This window comes from Hyperolius riggenbachi, chromosome 4 (genome assembly GCF_040937935.1).
Source record: "Hyperolius riggenbachi isolate aHypRig1 chromosome 4, aHypRig1.pri, whole genome shotgun sequence".
Lineage (NCBI taxonomy): Eukaryota > Metazoa > Chordata > Amphibia > Anura > Hyperoliidae > Hyperolius > Hyperolius riggenbachi.
Genome location: NC_090649.1, coordinates 381,006,018 through 381,027,567, shown reverse-complemented (window position 1 = coordinate 381,027,567; position 21,550 = coordinate 381,006,018). Strand labels below are relative to the sequence as shown.

At 46.0% G+C, this 21,550-nt stretch overlaps 2 protein-coding genes across 4 annotated transcripts in view; both read right to left on the bottom strand.

Moving 5' to 3' along the window:
* Positions 1-21,550, bottom strand: part of TTC27 (tetratricopeptide repeat domain 27) — a 564,428-nt gene that overhangs the window by 410,952 nt on the left and 131,926 nt on the right. The window lies entirely within an intron of this gene.
* Positions 7,312-9,030, bottom strand: LOC137570859 (lamina-associated polypeptide 2-like). The gene is made up of 2 exons (XM_068279568.1): positions 8,965-9,030; positions 7,312-8,860 (listed from the first exon to the last, which is right to left on the bottom strand). Exons 1-2 carry the CDS (start codon positions 9,009-9,011, stop codon positions 7,795-7,797), a joined length of 1,113 nt encoding a protein of 370 aa, XP_068135669.1. The 5' UTR covers positions 9,012-9,030; the 3' UTR covers positions 7,312-7,794.

Genomic DNA, 21,550 nt, shown 5'->3' with positions numbered 1-21,550 from the left:
TTAGCTTCTAAGGGTACAATGGTTAATTTGCATATATTCAGCAGTGTTGCTCTCTGAGACATCTCCAGCTCACTCCAACCTGAATTATCACAAATTCTTTCTGTTTTAGGAAAGCAAACTTTTGTTTTTCTCAAAAATAAAAGCATATCCATAAAATGTCCCCTTGAGGAGACTAGTTGAAGGACTTCAGGACCATAGGCTTAATTCCCCCCCCCCCCCCCCCTCTCCAGGGACCAGGCTATTTTTTACAATTCGGGCCACTGCTGCAGCTTTGAGGGCTCGCTGCAGGGCCTTATAACTCAGCACACAAGTGACCCCCCCCCCCCCTTTTCTGCCCACCAACAGAGCTTTCTATTGGTGGGCTCTGATTGCTCCCACAATGTTTATTTTTTTAAAGAAATTTCCCTTTAATTTATTTTTCCCTCCCTGCCCCCACCAGCCAATGAAAGCGATCGGCTCTTGTGCCTGCCCAGGCGACAGCCGAGTGACACGGCTGTCCTCAGTACAGCACTGCCATCAATCGCAGTGCTGTACAATGTAAATAGACAGTGTTTTCACTGACTAACAGTCTCCTAGCAGTCTGATGACGGAGCAGAGCTTCGTCATTCAAGCGGACATGCGTGCGCATGCATCGGCATGCATGATCTCCTGCAAAACACCCCGCCAGGACTTTACGCCAGTTGGCGTTAGTCGGTCCAGGGGAGCCGATGCGTTCACGCCAATTGGCATGAGGTAGTCGGCAAGAAGTTAAGTGTACCTGAAACGACATGTGACATAATGCAATGGGCCATATTGTATTCTAGGTGATAATTATCTTGCAGTGTGCAAGCTACTTATCACCTGACCATCGCAGAAGGATTATCGGCAAGTCCAATGGCTGGCTTCACTCAGGTGATGGCTGAGTTAAAGCTAATCTGTAATAACACCCCTGGGGATACTTACCTTGGGAGGAGGAAGCTTCTGTATCCTAATGAGACTTCCCCCACCCTCCTCTGTCCATTGGTTCCAGCGCTGGCTCCAGTGAAACTACAGCCGACAAGGCAGCTGGCTGAGGCGCAGGCACATAAGCGCCTACAATATTTACCTTACCCAGCTCCAGCGCAGGCACAGTAGCAGCTTTCCATCGTGCTCAGGTAGAAATAGCAGAAATAGTCGATCGGGTCCGCTCTAAAGCACAGAGTCGCCTGCGCAGTAGATCGGACCCCAAATAGGCTTGGCTATTCCCGCCTAAACCCGATTGGAAAGCTGCTACTGCACTTGGATATCGGTAGGTAAATATCTACCTTAGTGGTGTTTGGGGCGGCCTGTCAGCACTGGAACCACGGGACAGAGGTAGACGGGGGACGCCTCATTAGGATCCAGAAGCTTCCCCCTTCCGAGGTTAGTACCCTCCAGGGGATTTTTTTTTTATTACAGACTTTCTTTAACAGCATTACTCGGGTGAATACTAACTATTCGCCTGAGTGATGCTCCTGTACACTGAGCAGTGTTTTGTGCCGTGGAGCTGCCGTTTAGCACCACTGCACTGCTGTCTCGCTCCCCTAGGAGATATACGTGTGTTATAATTTAAGTAGGCCTCAGTTATCTGGACTGAGTTTTAGGTAAAAGGCTTGTTCGCAGAGTATACCTTTAAATAGAGTTTTCCGTGATGCAGGCAGAAGCATCTCAGTGTCTGCTTGAAGCAGATGATACAAGCAGATACTGAGAAGATGTTCCTAGTCCAAGGTCTTAGGCCTACACTGCCCCAGACAAATGGACTACGGGAACAATCAACATAGGCCATATTTATAAAACATAAACATTCCTGCAACTGGAGCAAGGGGGCTCATAAAATATTAAGTGAGTAGGTGTGTATCATGACATCACAAGGGATCTGAACCAATCATAGATGGTTCAGATGATGACACATTTAACTCTTTTCTAGTCAGTATTAAAGGGCCGGAGGGGCCAGCGGAGCACACTCTTATTCTTACTTTCACGCTCTCCATCTACTGACTTCTACTGACTGGAACCATAATTATTTCCTTTCTTTATGTAATCTGGTATAATGTATGCTGTACATAGTTAGTCTAGATGTAACACAGTATAGACAGGAGATCACCTGATTACCTTCACTAGGAAGGTAATCAAGAAGCTGCAACGCAACGGAATTACTAAAGAAGAATCTGCTTGGCTAAGATATGACGAACTGTATCTGTATATCTGTGTATTGAATAAACCTTTTGGAATTTGGAAGATGCCTCCAGAAGTCTATCTCCTATGCTGTGTGCTGTGATGAGTAGTGTTTGCAGCTCTTATTAGAGAGCCGCTGGTGCCGGAAGAAAGTTGTGTTGCCGAGAGAACCATATAGTTTATAACAACGTGTACCCATCGCTATCACCCGACATCCGTTCCTACTGCCAGCAGGCTTCCTGACTTCCTACCCGATGTCTGTTGCAGCATGCCAGGCTCTGCTGGCAACATTTCACCCTTTCTTCCTCTCTCACCATCTCTCCGCCGCCTGCCTGATCTCACTGTGACCAACACTAATGCTGTCCTCTTCTTCACTGGAGCCCATTCTTTATAGCTCAGGTTGATAATCATTGGTCCACCAGACAAACTGGGCACCCCAGCAGAATAATGGGGAGTAACAATGCTAGCAGAGCCTGGCATGCTGTGGCAGACATCAGGTGAGCAGCATGTGACGGGACTATTGGCCAAAGCCGATTCTTCAATCAAAATTTCAAGGAGAAGAAAGAAGTGACAGATTAAAAACAGAAGAATACAGAAGTAGTGTTTTTCCCACTAATAATTATTATTCTATTTTTTACCATGTAATAAGTATAGGGTAAAAAGCGACCCTCTATACCCATTTATCTGGAAGGAGCAGGACATCTAAGTATAACAGATTCTGCGTCAGTTCCCAGGACCTATGCACCCCACTTCCTCCTGGGCACCGGAGGAAGGGAAGAGCCTCTTGTCCATGATATGGATAAGGGCTCTGTAGGAGTGGGTGAGGCTTTGTCACCCCTCTTTTACAGAGCCCCCCATATTATACATCATGTGGGCTGGTATGGCTAATCTCCATACAGGTTGACTCAGCCCTCCTGGCTAAACCAGCCTACACAGCTGACAGGGGGTTTAAAAAAGTTTAAGAACTAGCCCTCCAAGCTTTAATTAACATTAAAGAGAATCTGTATTGTTAAAATCGCACAAAAGTAAACATACCAGTGCGTTAGGGGACATCTATTACCCTCTGTCACAATTTCGCCGCTCCCCGTTGCATTAAAAGTGGTTAAAAACCGTTTTTAAAAGTTTGTTTATAAACAAACAAAATGGCCACCAAAACAGGAAGTAGGTTGATGTACAGTATGTCCACACATAGAAAACACATCCATACACAATCAGGCTGTATACACCCTTCCTTTTGAATCTCAAGAGATCATTGTGTGTTTCTTTCCCTCTGCATCTCTCAGGCACTGAAGTTTCAGGCTGCTCTTTTCTTCCTGCAAATAGCTCTGCCTGTGTCTGAATTTCCTCAGCATGTGAAAACCCAGCCAGCTCAAAGGATGATTTATCCAGCTTGTAAAAGATAAGAGAGAAGAGAGAAGCTGCTCTAATGTAAATAATACACAGGCAGTGTGCAGAGAGGGGCCAGGAAGGGGGAGTTCATAGCAGAACCACAACACTGAAGAACTTGGCAGCCTTCCAGACACAGGCCGACAAGTCTGACAGGGGAAAGATACATTGATTTATTACAGAGACTGTGATAGCAGAAAGTGCTGCAGTAAGCAAGAACACATTAGAATAGCTTTTGGAACTTGTAGGATGATAAAAAACAGGATGCAATTTTTGTTACGGAGTCTCTTTAAAATCTCTGTAGATGGACTCGTAGCCTTGGGATTGTACTTGTTTTCTATAGTTTTAGTTCTCAAATCCTCAGATAATTCTTTGCTCTTTTCTCCATGCTTAGCATGGTACATACAGACAACCTAAAACAACATTTCTCAATTTTAACTGGCTGCAAGTGGGAATTTCCATATTGCCAGCACCTGTTAACGGCTACAGGTGAGTTGAGTTACAAATTAAAAGAGTATCACAAGCTTTAAAATAATAAGATTTAAATAATTTTGTCCAGGCCATTTTTTACGTTTGTGTGTAAGGTCTCAGATTTTATTTTTTTTCCCTCTGCTCTTTTTGTTGTTCCAGTGCCAACAAAAGTAATAAATAATACCAGAGCATTTGTAATTGCAACAAATTTCAAGGGGAAGTTGTAATGAATAGCGGAAAATGGAAAATTGTATACTTACCTACAGGTAATTTTCCTTTCCTGTTGAACTCCATGGCAGCATACTACGGGGGTTAGTCCCGCCCCCTAACCCCCATCAGGACTTGTCACTATAAATCTATGCCCTGCCCCTCTCTCCCCTGATTTTTTATTAGTCCTGCCAATACTGTCGCTAGTCTGGGTGGGTCCTCCGTATGCTGCCATGGAGTTCAACAGGAAAGGAAAATTACCTGTAGGTAAGTATACAATTTTCCGTTTTCCTGTCAAACTCCCTGGCAGCATACTACGGGGACTTAACTAGCATGTAGCAGAAAGAAGGGAGGGACAACAGTATATTCATGCAAGATTAGAAATATATTTATTCATATATGTCTTAACCCTCTTAATCCTCTAATGTTTCAAGGCAGTTATGGACGAAAGCACGTCTTTCCCAAACTGAGCCGTAGACAAGCCTGCCGGGTCTACTTTGTAATGTCTTATAAAAGTGTTTTGTGACGACCAGTTTGCCGCTCGGCAAATTATCTCGGGCGAAGTGTTACTGAAGGCTGCCCATGAGGTTGAAATCGATCTTGTAGAGTGTGCCGTCAGGTGATCCGGTGGAGACTTGCCCATCACCCCGTGTGCTATCCTGATTGCCCTCACTAACCAGTTGGCGATTGTTTTTACACTCGCAGCCTGTCCCCTGCGGTGTCCATCCGGAATGACAAACAATCTTTTTGATTTCCGAATCTCTGATGTTCTCATAATATATTCCCTCAAGATTTCCGGTATACTAAGGTCCTCTGGTCTGTCACTGTCAGGATTTAAGAATTGTGGGAGACTCCATTCCTGATTGAAGTGAAACGAAGTCGCTACCTTGGGGATAAACCCCTGCATTGGCCTCAGAGTTACTCTATCTGGAAATAATTCAGTAAACGGCGCCTCACAACTTAGTGCCTGTAACTCCGACACTCTCCTGGCGGAGGTTATAGCCGTAAGGAACACAGTCTTCAATGTTAGGTTTTGTAAATTACACTCCGACAGTGGTACAAAAGGTTCACTAGATAGTCCCTGCAGCACAAGGGGTAAATCCCATTGCGGGTACCATTTCTTAATTGGTGGTTTTATTTTTGTTACCGCTTGCACAAACTGTACTACTAGCGGGTGTACGGCCCATCTTATTGATGTTAGTGCTGATAGAGCTGATATTTGCCCCTTGATGGTCCTCAGGGCCAAGCCAAGCTCAAGCCCCCTTTGCAGGAAGTCTAGTACACTGTTCACTTGTATTGAAGCAATATTAAGTTGGCGCTCTTCTATGAATTCAAGGAATCTTCTCCATGTCCTGTGATATGACAGATTGGTTGAATCTTTCCTCGCTCTAAGGAGTGTATCAATCACTGTAGGTGAGCATCCTAAAGAGATGAGTTTGCTCCGCTCAGTCTCCATGCCATCAAATTCAGAATCCTTGGGTAAGGATGCAGTATTTCTCCCTGATAAAGCATGTCGTGTGGGCATGGTAACTTCATGGGAGGTGCAGTGGCTGTCTGTAAGAGAGAGAACCAGGGTCTCCTGGGCCAGTATGGTATCACGGCGAGTACTACCACTCTCTCCCTCTGTATTCTCTTTAGTAACCGATGTATCAGTGGTGTTGGTGGGAACGCATAATTTAGTTTGAACGTCCATGGAGCTGTTAATGCATCCCAACCTGCAGCTTGTGGGCACTTGTGCCTGGACAGAAATAACGGGCACTTTGTGTTCGAGGCGGTTGCCATCAGGTCTATTGATGGGAGTCCCCATTTGGAGCATATCTGTAGGAATATTTCTTGCTTTAGCGTCCATTCCTTGTGGTCTATGTTTCTGCGACTCAAAGCATCTGCTAACTGATTCTGCAAGCCTGGGATGTGTACTGCCTGTAGTAGTGCTAGGTTGCGTTGCGCATAGTTCATTATGGGGGCTACCTCCTGCAGTAGTGTCCTGCTGTGCGTACCTCCCTGATTTTGGACGTATGCCACCGCCGTTGTATTGTCCATTCTTAATATAACATTTGCTCCCCTGATCTCCCTGTGAAAGAACCTCAATGCCTCGTACGCTGCTCTCAATTCTATTATGTTCGCTGGTACATTTTGCGTATGTGTGGTCCATACTCCTTGGGCTACTCGTTTGTCCATGTGCGCTCCCCACCCCCACTGGCTGGCATCTGTGGTTATTAGCATTGGTCGGGGTGGTATGATGTTGTGATGATTGCGTAAATTTGCCACGTTCGTCCACCATTCTAATTGATGTATCATTGTTGGTACCATCTGGATCCTCTGAAAGTAGTTCTCTCCCTGCCACTGGTGTAAGAAGCCTGTCTGGAACTCCCTTATATTCCATTTCGCCCATTTTACCATGGGAATTGTCGCTGTCAATGTTCCTAACAATGCCAGGCACTGTCTGGCCGATAGGGAGTCCATGATCTTGACACTGTTGACTCTTCGTAATATTGTCTGTACCTTCTCTTGCGGGAGTCTGACCGCATTGTGGACTGTATCTATCTCTGCTCCCAGGAAGATTAATGTTTGTGCCGGAGTCAACTTGCTCTTGTCCCAATTTATTAACCATCCGAATTGCTGTAGGGTGTGTAGTAAAGTCTCCTTGTGCTCCAACAGTTTCTGCTTGGATTGCGCTATCAGCAGGATGTCGTCCAGGTAGTGGTGGACCTGTAACCCCCTCTGTCTGAGTAGCGCTATTAGCGTAACCAGTACCTTTGAGAACGTTCTGGGAGCCGTGCAGATGCCAAACGGGAGTACCCTGAATTGGAAATGTTCCTCGCCTACAGCAAAACGGAGATATTTCTGATAACGTGTGTGAATTGGGATATGCAGGTATGCGTCTGAAAGGTCTACTGATATTAACCAGTCTCCTAATTGAATTGATGGAATGATGCTTTGTAACGTCTCCATCTTGAAGCAATCCTGGCGTATATGTAGATTTAATAACCTTAAGTCTAGTACCGGGCGTAATTCCCCCGATTTTTTGGCGACAAAGAACAGGGGCGAGTAGAGGCCCGAATATTTTTCCTCCTCCTTCACCCTTACTATCGCCCTCTTTTGAAAAAGTTCGCTGACGTATTGGGTAAGAATGTCCCTTCTTTGGTCTGACTTGGGAATTTCCGTTCAGATAAAGATACCCTGAGGTGGATCCGACTTGAACATCCATGTATGTCCTCTCCTTATCGTGTCTAATACCCACTGATCCCTTATGTTCTCCGCCCACAGCAGATAGTATTCCTGAAGCCTTCCACCCACTGGCTCCAGCTGGGCGGGCGTCATCTCAGAAGGATTTAGTGGGTTGCGCTGTACCTCCTGAGGTTCGTTGCTTATTAAATTTTGATAGTGTGGATTGTGTAGATTGCCAAGGCTTTCGAAAGGGCTGATTGTTTCTCGTAGATCTATAATCTCTTGACCTGTATTGGAATTGTCTTCTGTCGGCTGGCCGAGGTCTTCTTTGTTTCCTATCTTGAGGGAGCATTCCAGACCTCCCTCCCGTCACCCTCGAGATCGCTGAGTTCAGTTTATCCCCGAATTGGAGCCGTCGAACGGTATTTTACACCACCCAGCCTTGGAATTAGGATCTGCATTCCAAGGTCTGAGCCATAACGCGCGCTTAATAGTCACTGTATTCTGAATACCTCTAGCTGCGGACCGAATAATGTCAAAAGCCGCCTCACCGACGAAGTCTGAAGCTAAGCGAAACTCCTCTAAGGCTGACAGGAGGGTCTTGCGGTCTACGTCTCCCTGGATTGCTCCCTCCATGTTGTCCGCCCATGCTCTAATAGCACGGGATACAGACGTTAGAGCTATCGCTGGTTTACAAACTGCTCCTATATTAATGTGAGCTCTTCTTAATTCAGAGTCCATTTTCCTGTCTAATGGATCTTTGAACGACACTGAATCCTCCAAGGGGAGTGTCACGTGTTTCGCTAGCCGCATAACTGCTGCATCGACCGTAGGAGGTGTCTCTAGCTGAGGAATTAAGTTGCCTTCCAATGGGTATAACTTTGTCATTCGATTCAATAAGGGTGCCTTTTTATCAGTCTTTGACCATTCATCCAATACCAGCTCATTCACTTCGTCCATGACTGGGAAGCTTATTGGCTTCTTCTTCAAATGTGGGAAGTAGCGTTTCTTAGCCGGGGGTTCCTCCTCTTCCTCCCACTCAATTGCCTCCCTTACCGACCTTACGAAGGGAGGTACTAATGCAAAGTCGAATCCGACTGCCACTCCGTCTTCTGCTTCTATACAATCTGTGGAGGCAGCCTCCTCGATCTCTACACTTCCTGCTACAGAGCTCGGACCCGGTAGTTGCTCCCTTAAAGACTGCTGTACAATATCATGTATAACTGTTGGTAAATCCTGGAAACTTTCCCCTTCCTCCGTAGGGATTGTGTAAAAGCATGATTTGCAGACCAATTTCCCGGGCATTGTTCTGTCCCCACATGCCCAACATTCTTTGGGTCTGCTGGAGGATTTGCCCGTATTTTCCCCTCTATGCTCAGATCTCTGAGAGGGCTTAGAAGATCTTGAAGATGCCTTACGGCTTCCACTTGAGGTGCCTTCTTCTGGTTGTGAGGGGCTAACACAGAAGAGACAAAAAGAGAAAAAGAAAAAAGGGGTATTGTTCAGTATCAGAACTATTTCCCCGCCTCCTCCTATCAAAAACCATTCGCTATCCCTTACCTATTATCAGGTAGCTGGTCATTTATAGGGGCAGCGGAATCATCCATACTCTCTTCTCTTTATACTATAAAAGAAAAGAGAATGTAGATGTGATGGCATAATTTACAGGGCATTACACAAAATCCACACAGTTAACTGTTTATACCTGAGCTAACCGCTCTGTGTATTAGGCTGGACGGCAGGTGTGCAGGCTGATGCACCCCGTGTACACCTATAGTGGGAGCATACATAAGAACAACCACTTTATGCAATTCACAAATACAAGCATGGCAAGAGCAAACTGTGTATCTACATTGTAATTTGTAAAGTCCGGGCTCCAGCCCACTCACCACTCTGTAGAGTGTCTGTCTCGAGCCGCCAGCCCCGTTCACGGCGAGCCGCACGCTAATATAGCTTCCGGCTTCCTGACACATGTCTGTGCGTCCTCTGATTGGCCTGGGGTTGCCCATGACGCACTTCCTCCTGCCGTCCACCGCCGGAAGCTAGCGCGCTCCACAGTGGAGCGCACGCCATCTTGTCCCTGCCCCATCAAAGTTCCGCCGCATTGCAGCGTACTAGAGCCCGTAACCTGCCCCAGAAAGACCAGCAGAAAGAGGGGCCCTTCCCGCCAAGCTCTCATTTAGAGGCATACAGCGGGGCATCACTCCGGAGGCATTTAGCGTGGCGGCTGTCAGGAAAACAGCCAGGTAAGGGAAAAATAAAAAAATGGAAAAATAAAAATAAAGTTAGATTCTGAAAAATTGGAAAAAACGGAAAAAATACTTCCTCACCAAAAGTAACAGTCCTGAGGGTAGGACGGGAAAAAAAAGCAGGGGGGAGAGGGGCAGGGCAAAGATTTATAGTGACAAGTCCTGATGGGGGTTAGGGGGCGGGACTAACCCCCGTAGTATGCTGCCAGGGAGTTTGACAGGTATCACAAGCTTTAAAATAATAAGATTTAAATAATTTTGTCCAGGCCATTTTTTACGTTTGTGTGTAAGGTCTCAGATTTTATTTTTTTTTCCCTCTGCTCTTTTTGTTGTTCCAGTGCCAACAAAAGTAATAAATAATACCAGAGCATTTGTAATTGCAACAAATTTCAAGGGGAAGTTGTAATGAATAGCGGAAATGCCACCGCATGGGCAAGCGGCATGGCGGCTATTTCCGCGCAGCAGCGTGATGCTACCTTGCCTGGTCCTTCTAGTGCACACAGATGGAGAACTGCGCGCGCGCCAGGACCTTTATGCTGCTAGAAGGGGAGTCAGCTGATCATGCCGATCAGCTGACTCCAGCTATGCTCTGGATTGGCTGAGTGACTGGGGCGGCGCTGTGAAGCGCTTTTAGTATATATAGGACTTGCTTGTCACTTGCAAGTTGTCTGCTGTTGCGAACAGTTACATGTGAGCGCTCAGACCTGAGTCAGATCCCACAGTGTGTTAGAAATAGCCGGAGCTGGGAATTCCCACTGAGTCAGATTCCATTGATAGCTTTAAAGTACTATTGCTTGCTATTGTTTATGTGTTAGACTAGTTCCCAGGTGTTGAGACCAAGGACCTCACACCTAAGACTAGGGTTGAGAGATATTTCTGTTTCCTGTTATGACCTTTGGCTTTCCTGACTACTCTCCTGTTCTCTGATTCGGTACTTTCGCCTATCTAATTATCTGTTGCCAACATTGCCTGTACCTGGATACCGAATCAGTCTTCCGCTTCTGTACTTTGTCTGTCCGTATGTTGCCGACCTGGCTTGTCTGACCTTTCTGGCTGTCACCTAGCTCCTGGGTGATCAGCCTTACTGTACACCTGTGCCACCTGCTCTCCAGGTGGTTACTAGCTGCTATATCAAGCCTATGGTCACCAGCTCCTCTGGAGACCATCATGCAGCATAGTCAGTGGGTCTCTACCTCTCCAAGGTCAACTGCTGCAGTACAGTCTGATTCCCTGCCTCTCAGGGAATCCTTGGTTGCAGTACAGTCTGATTCCCTGCTCCTCAGGGAATCCCTAGCTGCTGACCAATCCTCACCACTTTACTCCAGTCAGTGATCCCTGCTCCTCAGGTATCCACTGGCTGCAGTACAGCCGGATTCCCTGCCCCTCAGGGAATCCTTGGCTGCAGTAGTGTCTGTATCTCCCGCTTCTCGGGAGATAATCTCTCCCATTGTTGTTGCACAAACACTATGGCCCAGTGCACACCGGGCGGATCCGCCGGCCGAATCCGCCTGAAAATCTGCTTGGCTAATGTATCTCTATGGGCTGGTGCACACCGGCGGTTTGAGGTTTTTACCAAGCCGCAAACGTGCCTCTTGCTGCACGTTTGCGGTTTGCTAAAAAAACTCAAACCGCCGGTGTGCACCAACCCATAGAGATGCATTAGCCACACGGATGCTGATGCGGATGCGGCCGGCCGATCTCATATAAAATCCGCTCTGTGTGCACCCGGCAAATATCGGCTCTCTGCTCCCAAATCCACTAGCGTTTTGACGATCTGCTAGCGGTTTTGGTGTGCACTGGGCCTATATCACATTGGGTGTCCTGTGTCTAGCTATACTAGTATTATTGGTGATTCTGCAGATCACCATATAATCAGGTATAGCATCTGTATTATTGGTGATACTGCAGATCTGTGTTGCTGACACCAATCGTTACAGAAGTGTGTTTTCTTCCATAAATACCAATATGTGTGTAAGTGTGTGTGTGGGTGCGTGCCTTTTCACTGCTTTTAGTAGCAAATTTAAACAAATAAATACAGGAAAATAAAAACAAGAGATAAACACAGAAAAGCTTCAAAGTTTCTATACCAGAAGTTTTGTGAATATGAAAGCGCTTCTATCTGACTCACAGCTGGTCATTCTTTTCAATTTTAAAAGCCACAGGGTGTGAATCTTTCTAACCAAAATCAATTGCAGGCCTGATTAAACACAAGTGTATTTATCTATACCTTTTGCAAAAAGCTTCTCAGCACGAGTCCTTCCTCAGGGAGAGTAGAATACACTAGCTGGACCACCACAATCTAACATTGGCTGCTCACTGAACTATACAAAAGTTGAGTCTTTCAATTTCTTAATGCAAACTTTTTTTTTTTTTGTCTCAAGACAAAAGGATAAAACAAATGTTTTACAGTGAAACTGTTTTAGTTCAGTAAAAGTAGCCCACTGCAGCTGAATCTATATATTACGAGGATTGTACCAAGCCCTTTACCAGATTCTAGCACTGTGATATGCATATAATAGCACAAGCTATTGAGGTCTTTAAGAATATGGTAATCAATGACCTCAATGGACTGCCTGAAACTCGGAAGGGTAAAGAGAGTACCATTGCAAGGCAAATGTTGGAGGATAAGGGCCTCGTGGTGAGGCCAGCAGATAAAGGAGGAGGGGTGGTAGTTCTTAAAGTGCAATATAAAACTGAGCTTGACAGATTGGTCGCAGATAGGGAAGCCTATACTCTGCTGAGAGGAGACCCAACGGGTAATTATCTTGGGAAGCTGAGGGAACTATTAAGAGAAGGCCTGGATAGGGGGAAAGCCCGTGTGGAAAAAACTCTACGCTCTTGATGTATCAGAAAAATTGTAAGTGCAATTGTTTTTAAAAAAGTTTTATTAAAGCTACAGTATCACGCTATGTTGAGGCGTTTTTATTGAGGTGCATGTGTGGAGGAAGGTGGACCCACTGGAAGTGAAGGGGAGACAGCCTGGAATGGTGGGGGACGACCTGTAACGGTCCCAAAGGCGTATCTTGATCTGGCAATAGGTCGCAACACACGGTGAGTGCTACTCACTTGGGTGTGGTGACGGCTGTCCTGTCTCTGTGCCAATCAATGATTTTTTGATAGAAGGAGTGAAATTGGATGTGAAGTGCATTAACCATGTGCTGGAATTATATGGACATTGGGGGATTTATGGGGGATGTGCATAACACTGTCTATGATATACAAGTAATGAGTATGAGCTATTAATGTGCATAACTGTGAGCGCCTGCCTCTTGGTTGTTTGACTTACTAAACTGTGTTCACTCCACCCCCCCCCCCCCCCAGGGACCCTAAGGGCCCTTTCAAACTGGGGCAGTGCGGTATTTTTACCGCACCCCTCCGCCGGCCAATGAAAGCCTGTGGAGACTTCATACTGCTACTGTACTGCGCGATGCGAAAAGTGACACTTTGCCACAAACCCCCTGACGCTCGTCCAGAACTACGTTACCGCACATCTTCTGCGGCCACTTGTGGCAATCTGCGGCGGCCTGGAAGTCATGTTAATCTATAGCGACACGAGGATTAAAAAAAAATTACCGACGCGGCGTCGCGTATGCGGAGCGTATTTTTACAATACGCTTCAATGCACAAGTGATCGCAAGTGCGCGTCACTTCCTGCTTGGCCCAATGCCAGATGGACAATATCGCGGTATTCCCCATAGGCCTGTTTCTGGCAGTTTGCTGTGTGAAACCTGTCTAACAGTACTAACCAAAGAAAACCCCCTGGAGTCCCACCCCTTATCAACCTCCTCCGCTGCCTCTCAGACCCCCTCCCTCCCTTCAAGAGATCGGCATCTGGAAGCAGTGATGAGTAAAGTATGATCTTTATATTATTTTTTAAAAACATGCATAAAATACACCCTTATTATGAAATAAAATATAATTGCATACACTGTGCCAGCAATATAATAAAAATATTGTGCTATACAGTTACTGTTGATTAAATAGGGATATAACTAAAATATTAAAACTGCTCTGGTTTCTAGGTTAAAAAAAGATCTAGAAGTGAATTGGTTAATTACACAAAATGATTAATCCACTTCACATACAGGTTTTTTTTTACGGATCATGTTCCTCATCAATGCAAGGTATGGATTTCTATGATTATGGCTTTTCAACAAGAAAAGCAAACTGAGGCCCAGTGCACACCAAAACTGCTAGCAGATCCACAAAACGCTAGCGGTTTTTGGTGCGGATTTCAGAGATTTGGCCCAGTGCACACCGAGCGGATTTGGATGCGATCCGCCGGCCGCAACCGTCTGTAAATCCGCTTGGCTATTGTATTTCAATGGGCTGGTGCACACCAGCGGTTTGAGGTTTTTAGCAAACCGCAAACGTGCAGCAGGAGGCACGTTTGCGGTTTGTTACAAGCCTCAAACTGCCGGTGTGCACCAGCCCATTGAAATACATTAGCCAAGCGGATTTACAGGCGGATGCGGCCGGCGGATCGCATCCAAATCCGCTCGGTGTGCACTGGGCCTGAAAGGAGAGTCTGCTCTGATAAATTGAAGGAAAAGAAATAGGCAACATATCGTTTCTTTAGATCTGCACAGAATCAAATATTAAACCTTCCTAAATCAATTAGGGTAATGCTGCTTTGGGGAAGAAAAACTAAGTCCTGTATTATAGTAATGTGAAAGTAGTAAATGTTAAAACAAAGCTTTAATTTATGTATAAGTAAGAACTAATAGGAGGTGCTCAAAATGTTAACAGTTTAAAACTGTTCAAAAAGGAAGGTAAATGTTGGTTAGGCTTACCTTCCTTTTTGAACAGCTTTTAACCACTTTATCATTTTTGGGTGGCCCTATCGGAGTGTAAGAAATGTTATGTCCATCATCAAAATTTCATCTTTGGAGACGTAACTGGGTACTAACACCAAGGCCTAGTGGAGACAGTACTTACTCACAAGCAATCATATTGGTCAACTGAAGTGAGAGGTATACGGAGGCTGCCATATTTACCGTGATTCCTTTTAAAGCATGCTACTTTCCTGGCAGCACTGCTTATCTATTTGGCTGCAGTAGTGTCTGAATAACACCAGAAACAAGCATGCAGCTAATCTTGTCAGATCTGACAATGTCAGAAACACCTGATCTGCATATGCATGGTCAGGATCTATAGATGAAAGTATTAGAGGCAGATGATCAGCAGGACAGCCAGGCAAATGGATTTGTTTAACCACCTTAGCGGTATGGCTGAGCTCAGCTCGTCCATTACCGCCACAGGGTGCCGCTCAGGCCATGCTGGGCCGATTTTAATGAAATAAAAAGCAGCACACGCAGCCGGCACTTTGCCAGCCGCGTGTGCTACCTAATCGCCGCCGCTCTGCAGCGATCCGCCGCGAGCAGCGGCGACAGAGGGTCCCCCCAGCCGCCCGAGCCCAGCGTAGCCGGAACAAACAGTTCCGGCCAGCGCTAAGGGCTGGATCGGAGGCGGCTGACGTCATGTCCATGACGTCACTCCGCTCGTCGCTATGGCGACGAGGTAAGCAAAACAAGGAAGGCCGCTCATTGCGGCCTTCCTTGTTAATTCTGACCGCCGGAGGCGATCAGAATTACGGATCGGGAGCGCCCTCTAGTGGGCTTTCATGCAGCCAACTTTCAGTTGGCTGCATGGAATAGTTTTTTTTTTATTTAAAAAAACCCTCCCGCAGCCGCCCTGGCGATCTTAATAGAACGCCAGGGTGGTTAAAATAAATATGGCAGGGGGGCGGAGCCGACTGGAATGGCGTGAGGACGTGTCTGAGCAGAGCTCCTCACTCTCATGGCACTAAGAGCCCTGTAAGCCCGACTAAAACTTGCTGTTCTTGCTCCAGAGGGTATGGGAGGTAACTCTAAGAAGAAGGAGAACACTGCGAAGGACTCTAAAGCTAAACACTCCACGCAGCAATCCGTAACGAGATACCTACGCTCGCTGGACCCGACCCAAACCAAGATGGCGGAGGCTTCCACAAGCAAAGGCGCCAAAGGCCCGGATGGCGCAGACGCCACAGCGAGATCCCTGAGCGAGATACGTGATTACCTACACAGCCTTCCTACAAAAAACGACCTCGCAGACTTGGCTGACAAGATCACTGCAGCTACCCGCGCCGAATTGCATGAAATCCGCGCAGAAGTATCAGACCACGACAGCAGACTGTTGGTTCTGGAGTCTGGATTGTCAGAGGCCCGCGCCGAGCTGGCGAAACCGAAAGAAGCACACACACACCAGCAGAAGGTAAACTACCTTCTTAGAACCGGAATGGAGGATCTGCAAAACCGGAGCAGACGGAATAATATCCGCATAAAAGGCCTTCCCGAAGCAGTAGAAGACCAGCAACTACTAACTACACTTACCTCCATCTTCAATGGCCTACTGGGCAACGCCCCAGATGACTACATCAAAGTAGACAGAGTACACCGGGCACTGCGGCCTAAACCAGCAGCCGGAGAAACACCGAGAGATGTCATCTGCAGACTTCATTATTTTGGAGTCAAAGATTGCATCATGAAAGCCGCCAGGAACCGGGTGGAAGTCACCCACGAGGGAGCTTCCCTAGGCCTCTACCAGGACCTCGCGCCCAGTACCCTCGAGCAAAGGAGAGCCCTGCAGCCGTTACTTAAACATGCCCAGGAGCACGGAGTAAGTTATAAATGGGGATTTCCCTTTCAAGTCTCTTTTAGCTGTCAGGACAAATCCTTCATCCTGCGCCAACCAGTGGAGCTTCCCGAGCTTTTTAAGTGCCTGAACTTACCTTCAGTCGAAGTTCCAGACTGGCAACCGGAGCGTGTATCCATCGGCCTCCCTCAACGTCAGAAACGGCAACGAGCTAATCTCCGTAGACAACAACCGGAGTAGAGAACCCTGCCTGTACCCTCTGGACTCAGATAAGTACTCTCGCAATTCTTACACTTTTGTTTATTGTATGGATGGAGGGGATGATAAACTCCCGTGTTGGTCCGATATGACCCATACATGCGATCTCCTACTTAGGTGCGCATTACTACCTATCATAGTGTGGCCTCCTCGGACCATATCATACGATACTCCCTGCTCACTGGCCTATTTCATCGGTCCGGTGTCATAGACTACACTCTAATTTTTGGCCCCACAAGTCTAAGCTAGCGGTTACAGCCCTTTGCCTGGGGTGGGAACGCAGTTAGGTGGGGAGGGCTAGGGATTCAGTGCTGGATCACCGGGCTCTTTCTATCAGCCCATCTTCCCTGGAGGGACTACAAAAAGGTTTTGTCGAGCAGTCGCCCTTCCCGCCAGCCGCCAACGCTACACCGGACACAGGTGTATATACCCTGAACTTCCGAATACTTTTACACTATATGTTATACAGCCCTGGGACGCGACACCTTAGGCCCTTGCTATGCTCTCTCTGCTATGGGACGCGGTCTGATACAGGCTCGGCCAAAGTCTACCATGCTTACTATGCAGATTAAACATGTTTTTATTCACAGGAGATAGAAGAGGGGTTATACACGATACCCCCCCCCCCCCCCCCCCACTTGCTGTACCCCGGTAACCGGACCGCTCATATTGGTTAATTGTGACACACATAACCCCTTGATATCTGATTGCTGGATGACCCGTTGATTTGGATGCTACAGTTATATTCCTGTCTTTCTTTTTCCCCTCCATGCTAATACTAATGTATGCTATACCATGTAGAGTTGTGAGAGTTCTATAAGAACAGCCATAATACGTGGCCTAAATCTGAAAGCTTCCGGGATAATGTTTATATTTGAGAAGTGGGGAGCCAGAGACCTTGCTGCTTTTATTTCCAACTTTCTTTTCTCATCTTACTTCTGCTATCCTACTGCCTATATCATACACTTATCTCGTGCTTGTCCTGGCATCTCCACACCCACATAGGGCAGTCAATATGGCTGACATATTGTCTTTGAAGACAATACACACGTATGTCAATGGCGACTATGTGTTTAGTTTGTTTTGTTTAATCTTGATGTTCTGTTGTAACCGGTTCTGGCTGAGACACGTTTTGGGATATAAGAGCACTCCTAAGGCTCTACAATGTCAGATCTGAGGGTACTCTCGATAAATGCCAGAGGGCTTAATGTTCCTGAAAAACGCTCTTCACTGCTAAGCGATATATGGAAACAGAGAGCAAATGTAATTTTTATACAGGAAACCCATTTCAGGGAGGGCTCGGCTCCTAGGCTTGGTAACAGACGATATCCAAAAGCGTATCTCAGCAACACACCTGATTCCAAGTCTAGGGGCACGGCAATCCTCATTGGTAATGATGTCCCCATTTCTCAAGAGCAAGTGTATAGAGATGAACGAGGTAGATATGTGATGGTCAAATGCTTAATCAATGAACAAAGATACACGTTGTGCTCAGTTTATGCCCCCAATGTAGACCAGGTTGCCTTCTTACTACGATTCCTAAAAGCCTTAGAGTCCTTTGCGGAGGGAAGTATCATAGTAGGAGGAGACCTAAATGTCCCACTTAACCCTGCCATAGATACATCCCAGGGCAGATCCTCTATCTCCTACTCTAAGATTAACAAACTTAAAAAAGCGCTTGCTGAAAGGCAACTGGTCGATGTCTGGAGGGTTCGCCACCCAACAGATAAAGACTTTTCCTTTTACTCGGCTGTGCACGGCGTGTACTCCAGAATTGATTGCATTCTGATAACACATAACCTCCTGTCTGATGTGGTTAAAGCTTCTATTGGTATTATGACATACTCTGACCATGCCCCAGTACTCCTAACCTTAGTCAATAAGACAAAAAACGAAAGACCATTCAATTGGAAACTCAACACCACAATGCTAAATGATGATGCCACAGCAGATAAAATTAGACGAGAAATAGAGCACTACTTTACAGACAACAATAATGGGGAGACCCCTGAGCCCACCGTTTGGGAGGCTCATAAATGTGTTTTGAGGGGCTACCTGATCCGACTAGGGGCAAAACTGAAGAGAGAGAGAGCTGCAGAATTAACGGGTCTACTTCAAGAAATTCTATTTCTTGAACAAAAACATAAAAAGCACCTCCTGCAGAGGGACTTCGACAACCTAACCAAGGCCAGGGAAAAAGTAAAGAAAATTATGCATTTTAAGGCCCAGAATGCTGCCTTCAGGTTGCAAAACCTTTACTACTTGAATGGTAATAAATCCGGGAGACTTCTGGCGAGAGCTTTGAGACAGCAGCAACAAAGGAACTATATAGCCAAGATTATTGACCGGAATGCTAAACACCACATTAGAAATGAGTCAATGGCGAGAGCCTTTAAAGAATTTTACACAGGCCTTTACAACCTACTGGACAAACAAGGCCGACACCCTAGAACAGATCTTCGCACTAAAATACAGGCATATCTTCACTCCTCCAAAATGACAAGCCTACAGCCCCACATGATTGAGGAACTAGACGCCACCTTCACTGAAGATGAAATAGCTAGAGTGATATCCCAGATTAAACCAGGCAAGGCCCCGGGGCCAGATGGGCTACCTATTAAATACTACAAGAAATATAAACAACTACTGGTACCCAGACTATGCGCCACTTTTAATGCAATTGCCGACCCTGATAACCCTGTCTCGTTCCCAACGCAAACGCTGGAGTCACATATTTCTGTGATCCATAAAGATGGCAAGGATCCCACCTCTTGCGCAAGTTATAGGCCCATTTCACTTCTCAATCTAGACCTTAAAATATTTGCTAAAACATTGGCTAACAGACTTGCCCCCCATATGAGTCACCTGGTCCACTGGGACCAGGTAGGTTTCATCCCAGAAAGAGAGGCCAGGGACAACACGATCCGCACTTTGAACCTGGTCCAGTCTGCTCGGTTAACCAATACACCATCTATGCTTTTATCTACTGATGCTGAAAAGGCATTCGACCGAGTAGACTGGACTTGGATGATGGAGGTCTTGTCTTATATTGGCCTAGGGGGAAGAATGCGCTCTTGTGTTAACTGCCTATACTCAAAACCTTCGGCACGTATAAGGGTTAATGGTGTCCTCTCAGATAGCCTGACAATTAGCAACGGAACGAGGCAGGGTTGTCCATTTTCTCCCCTGATATTTGCTTTGGCCTTAGAGCCATTTCTGTGCCGTATAAGAAACAACCCTGATGTCACTGGCCTCCAAATCGGGGATACCATGCATAAAGTAGCTGCATATGCAGATGACCTGCTCTTTTACATCTCCAACCCGGTTATCTCTATACCTAATTTGATGGCGGAATTCAAAGATTTTGGGGCTCTCTCTCTCTTTAAGATCAACTTTGATAAAAGTGAGGCTTTAGACGTTAACCTGAGTACTAACCTACTAGACCAGGTTAAAAACAACTTCCCCTTTAAATGGAGCTCTACTCATATTACTTATTTAGGCACCAAGTTGACACCTGACCCCAGAGATATTTTTAAGGCCAACTTCCCTCCACTTTTAGATAAACTCTCTGCAGACATTAAGAAATGGAATATGCCACATTTTTCATGGTTGGGAAGAATCTCTATCATTAAAATGAACCTCATGCCCCGCTTGCTATATCTATTTCAGACTCTCCCAATAGCTATCCCAAAAGAGTTCCTTTCTCGAATACAGACTATCTTTAACAGATACATCTGGAAAGGTAAGCCACCACGAATCAACAGATTTACCCTATATAGGACTAAGGGGGAGGGTGGCTTGGCAGTGCCCGATGTACTTAGCTACTACCGATCAGCCCTACTCACACGCATTATAGACTGGAATAGACATACCACTACTAAACAATGGGTACCTATGGAGCAAGCACTATCCTCATTCTCTCTTAGATTACTTCCCTGGGCCTCGAACAATCCTAAACATATCTGGTCTACTTCACAACTAGTATACACAACTCTTAGAACATTACAGGCCACCAGACCCTCACAGCTGATCTCACCATGGCCCACGCCTCTCTTTCCCATCTTCGACAATCCAGAATTCCCACAGGATTGCTCCCAACTCTACCTAAGAGAATGGAGGTCATTGCCAAATTTTGACATTAGTAAGCTTCATAGGGATCAAAGATGGCTTACGCTAGCAGAACTCAGGGCACTATTTCACAAACAGTCACTAGACTGGTGGGGCCTTTTCCAAATCAGACATCTCTTAGCTTCAATGGAAGTAAATAAGTCCCACAGAACAAGTAAGACCCCATTTGTGGACCTATGCTTGGCTGCAGGCCCGAGCAAACAGACCCTATCCTTGATCTATAAGCTTCTTATTGATAGACCCGTGGATGATCTGAATTTTGTTAGAGATTGGGAAAGAGATCTAGGTATTACGTTCACCAAGAAGGAGAGAACTAATATATGTGTATTTGCTTACAAATCTAGTGTAGCTGTTCGTATTCAGGAAATCAACTATAAAATTCTAGCACGCTGGTACTACACCCCCTTACGAATCCACCAGATCTTTCCAAGCAGCGACCCCAACTGCTGGCGTTGTAAATCTAATATTGGTTCCCTGATACATTTATTATGGAGTTGTGATAAGCTCTCTCATTTTTGGATAGCGATAGAGAAACTACTCAAAGAAATGACAAATAGAGACATACCGTTTACCTGTGCGTTTTATTTGCTACATATGAATAATTGGAAAATGAAAACCTATAAACAGTCTGTTGTGAGACATATCTTGAATGCTGCCAAAACTATCCTGGTTAGACTATGGGGTAAAACTACGCTGCCTACCCTGACCCTAGTTATACAAGAACTAGATCAGATCCAACGCCTGGAAAGAGATAGGATGTTCCTTATAAACAAACATGAGATATTCTCTAGGACTTGGAATACATGGTCTGCCTATAGAGAATCAGAAGAATTAAGAGTCGCATTAGAACAGCCATGATTGGCCCTGAGATAGGCTGC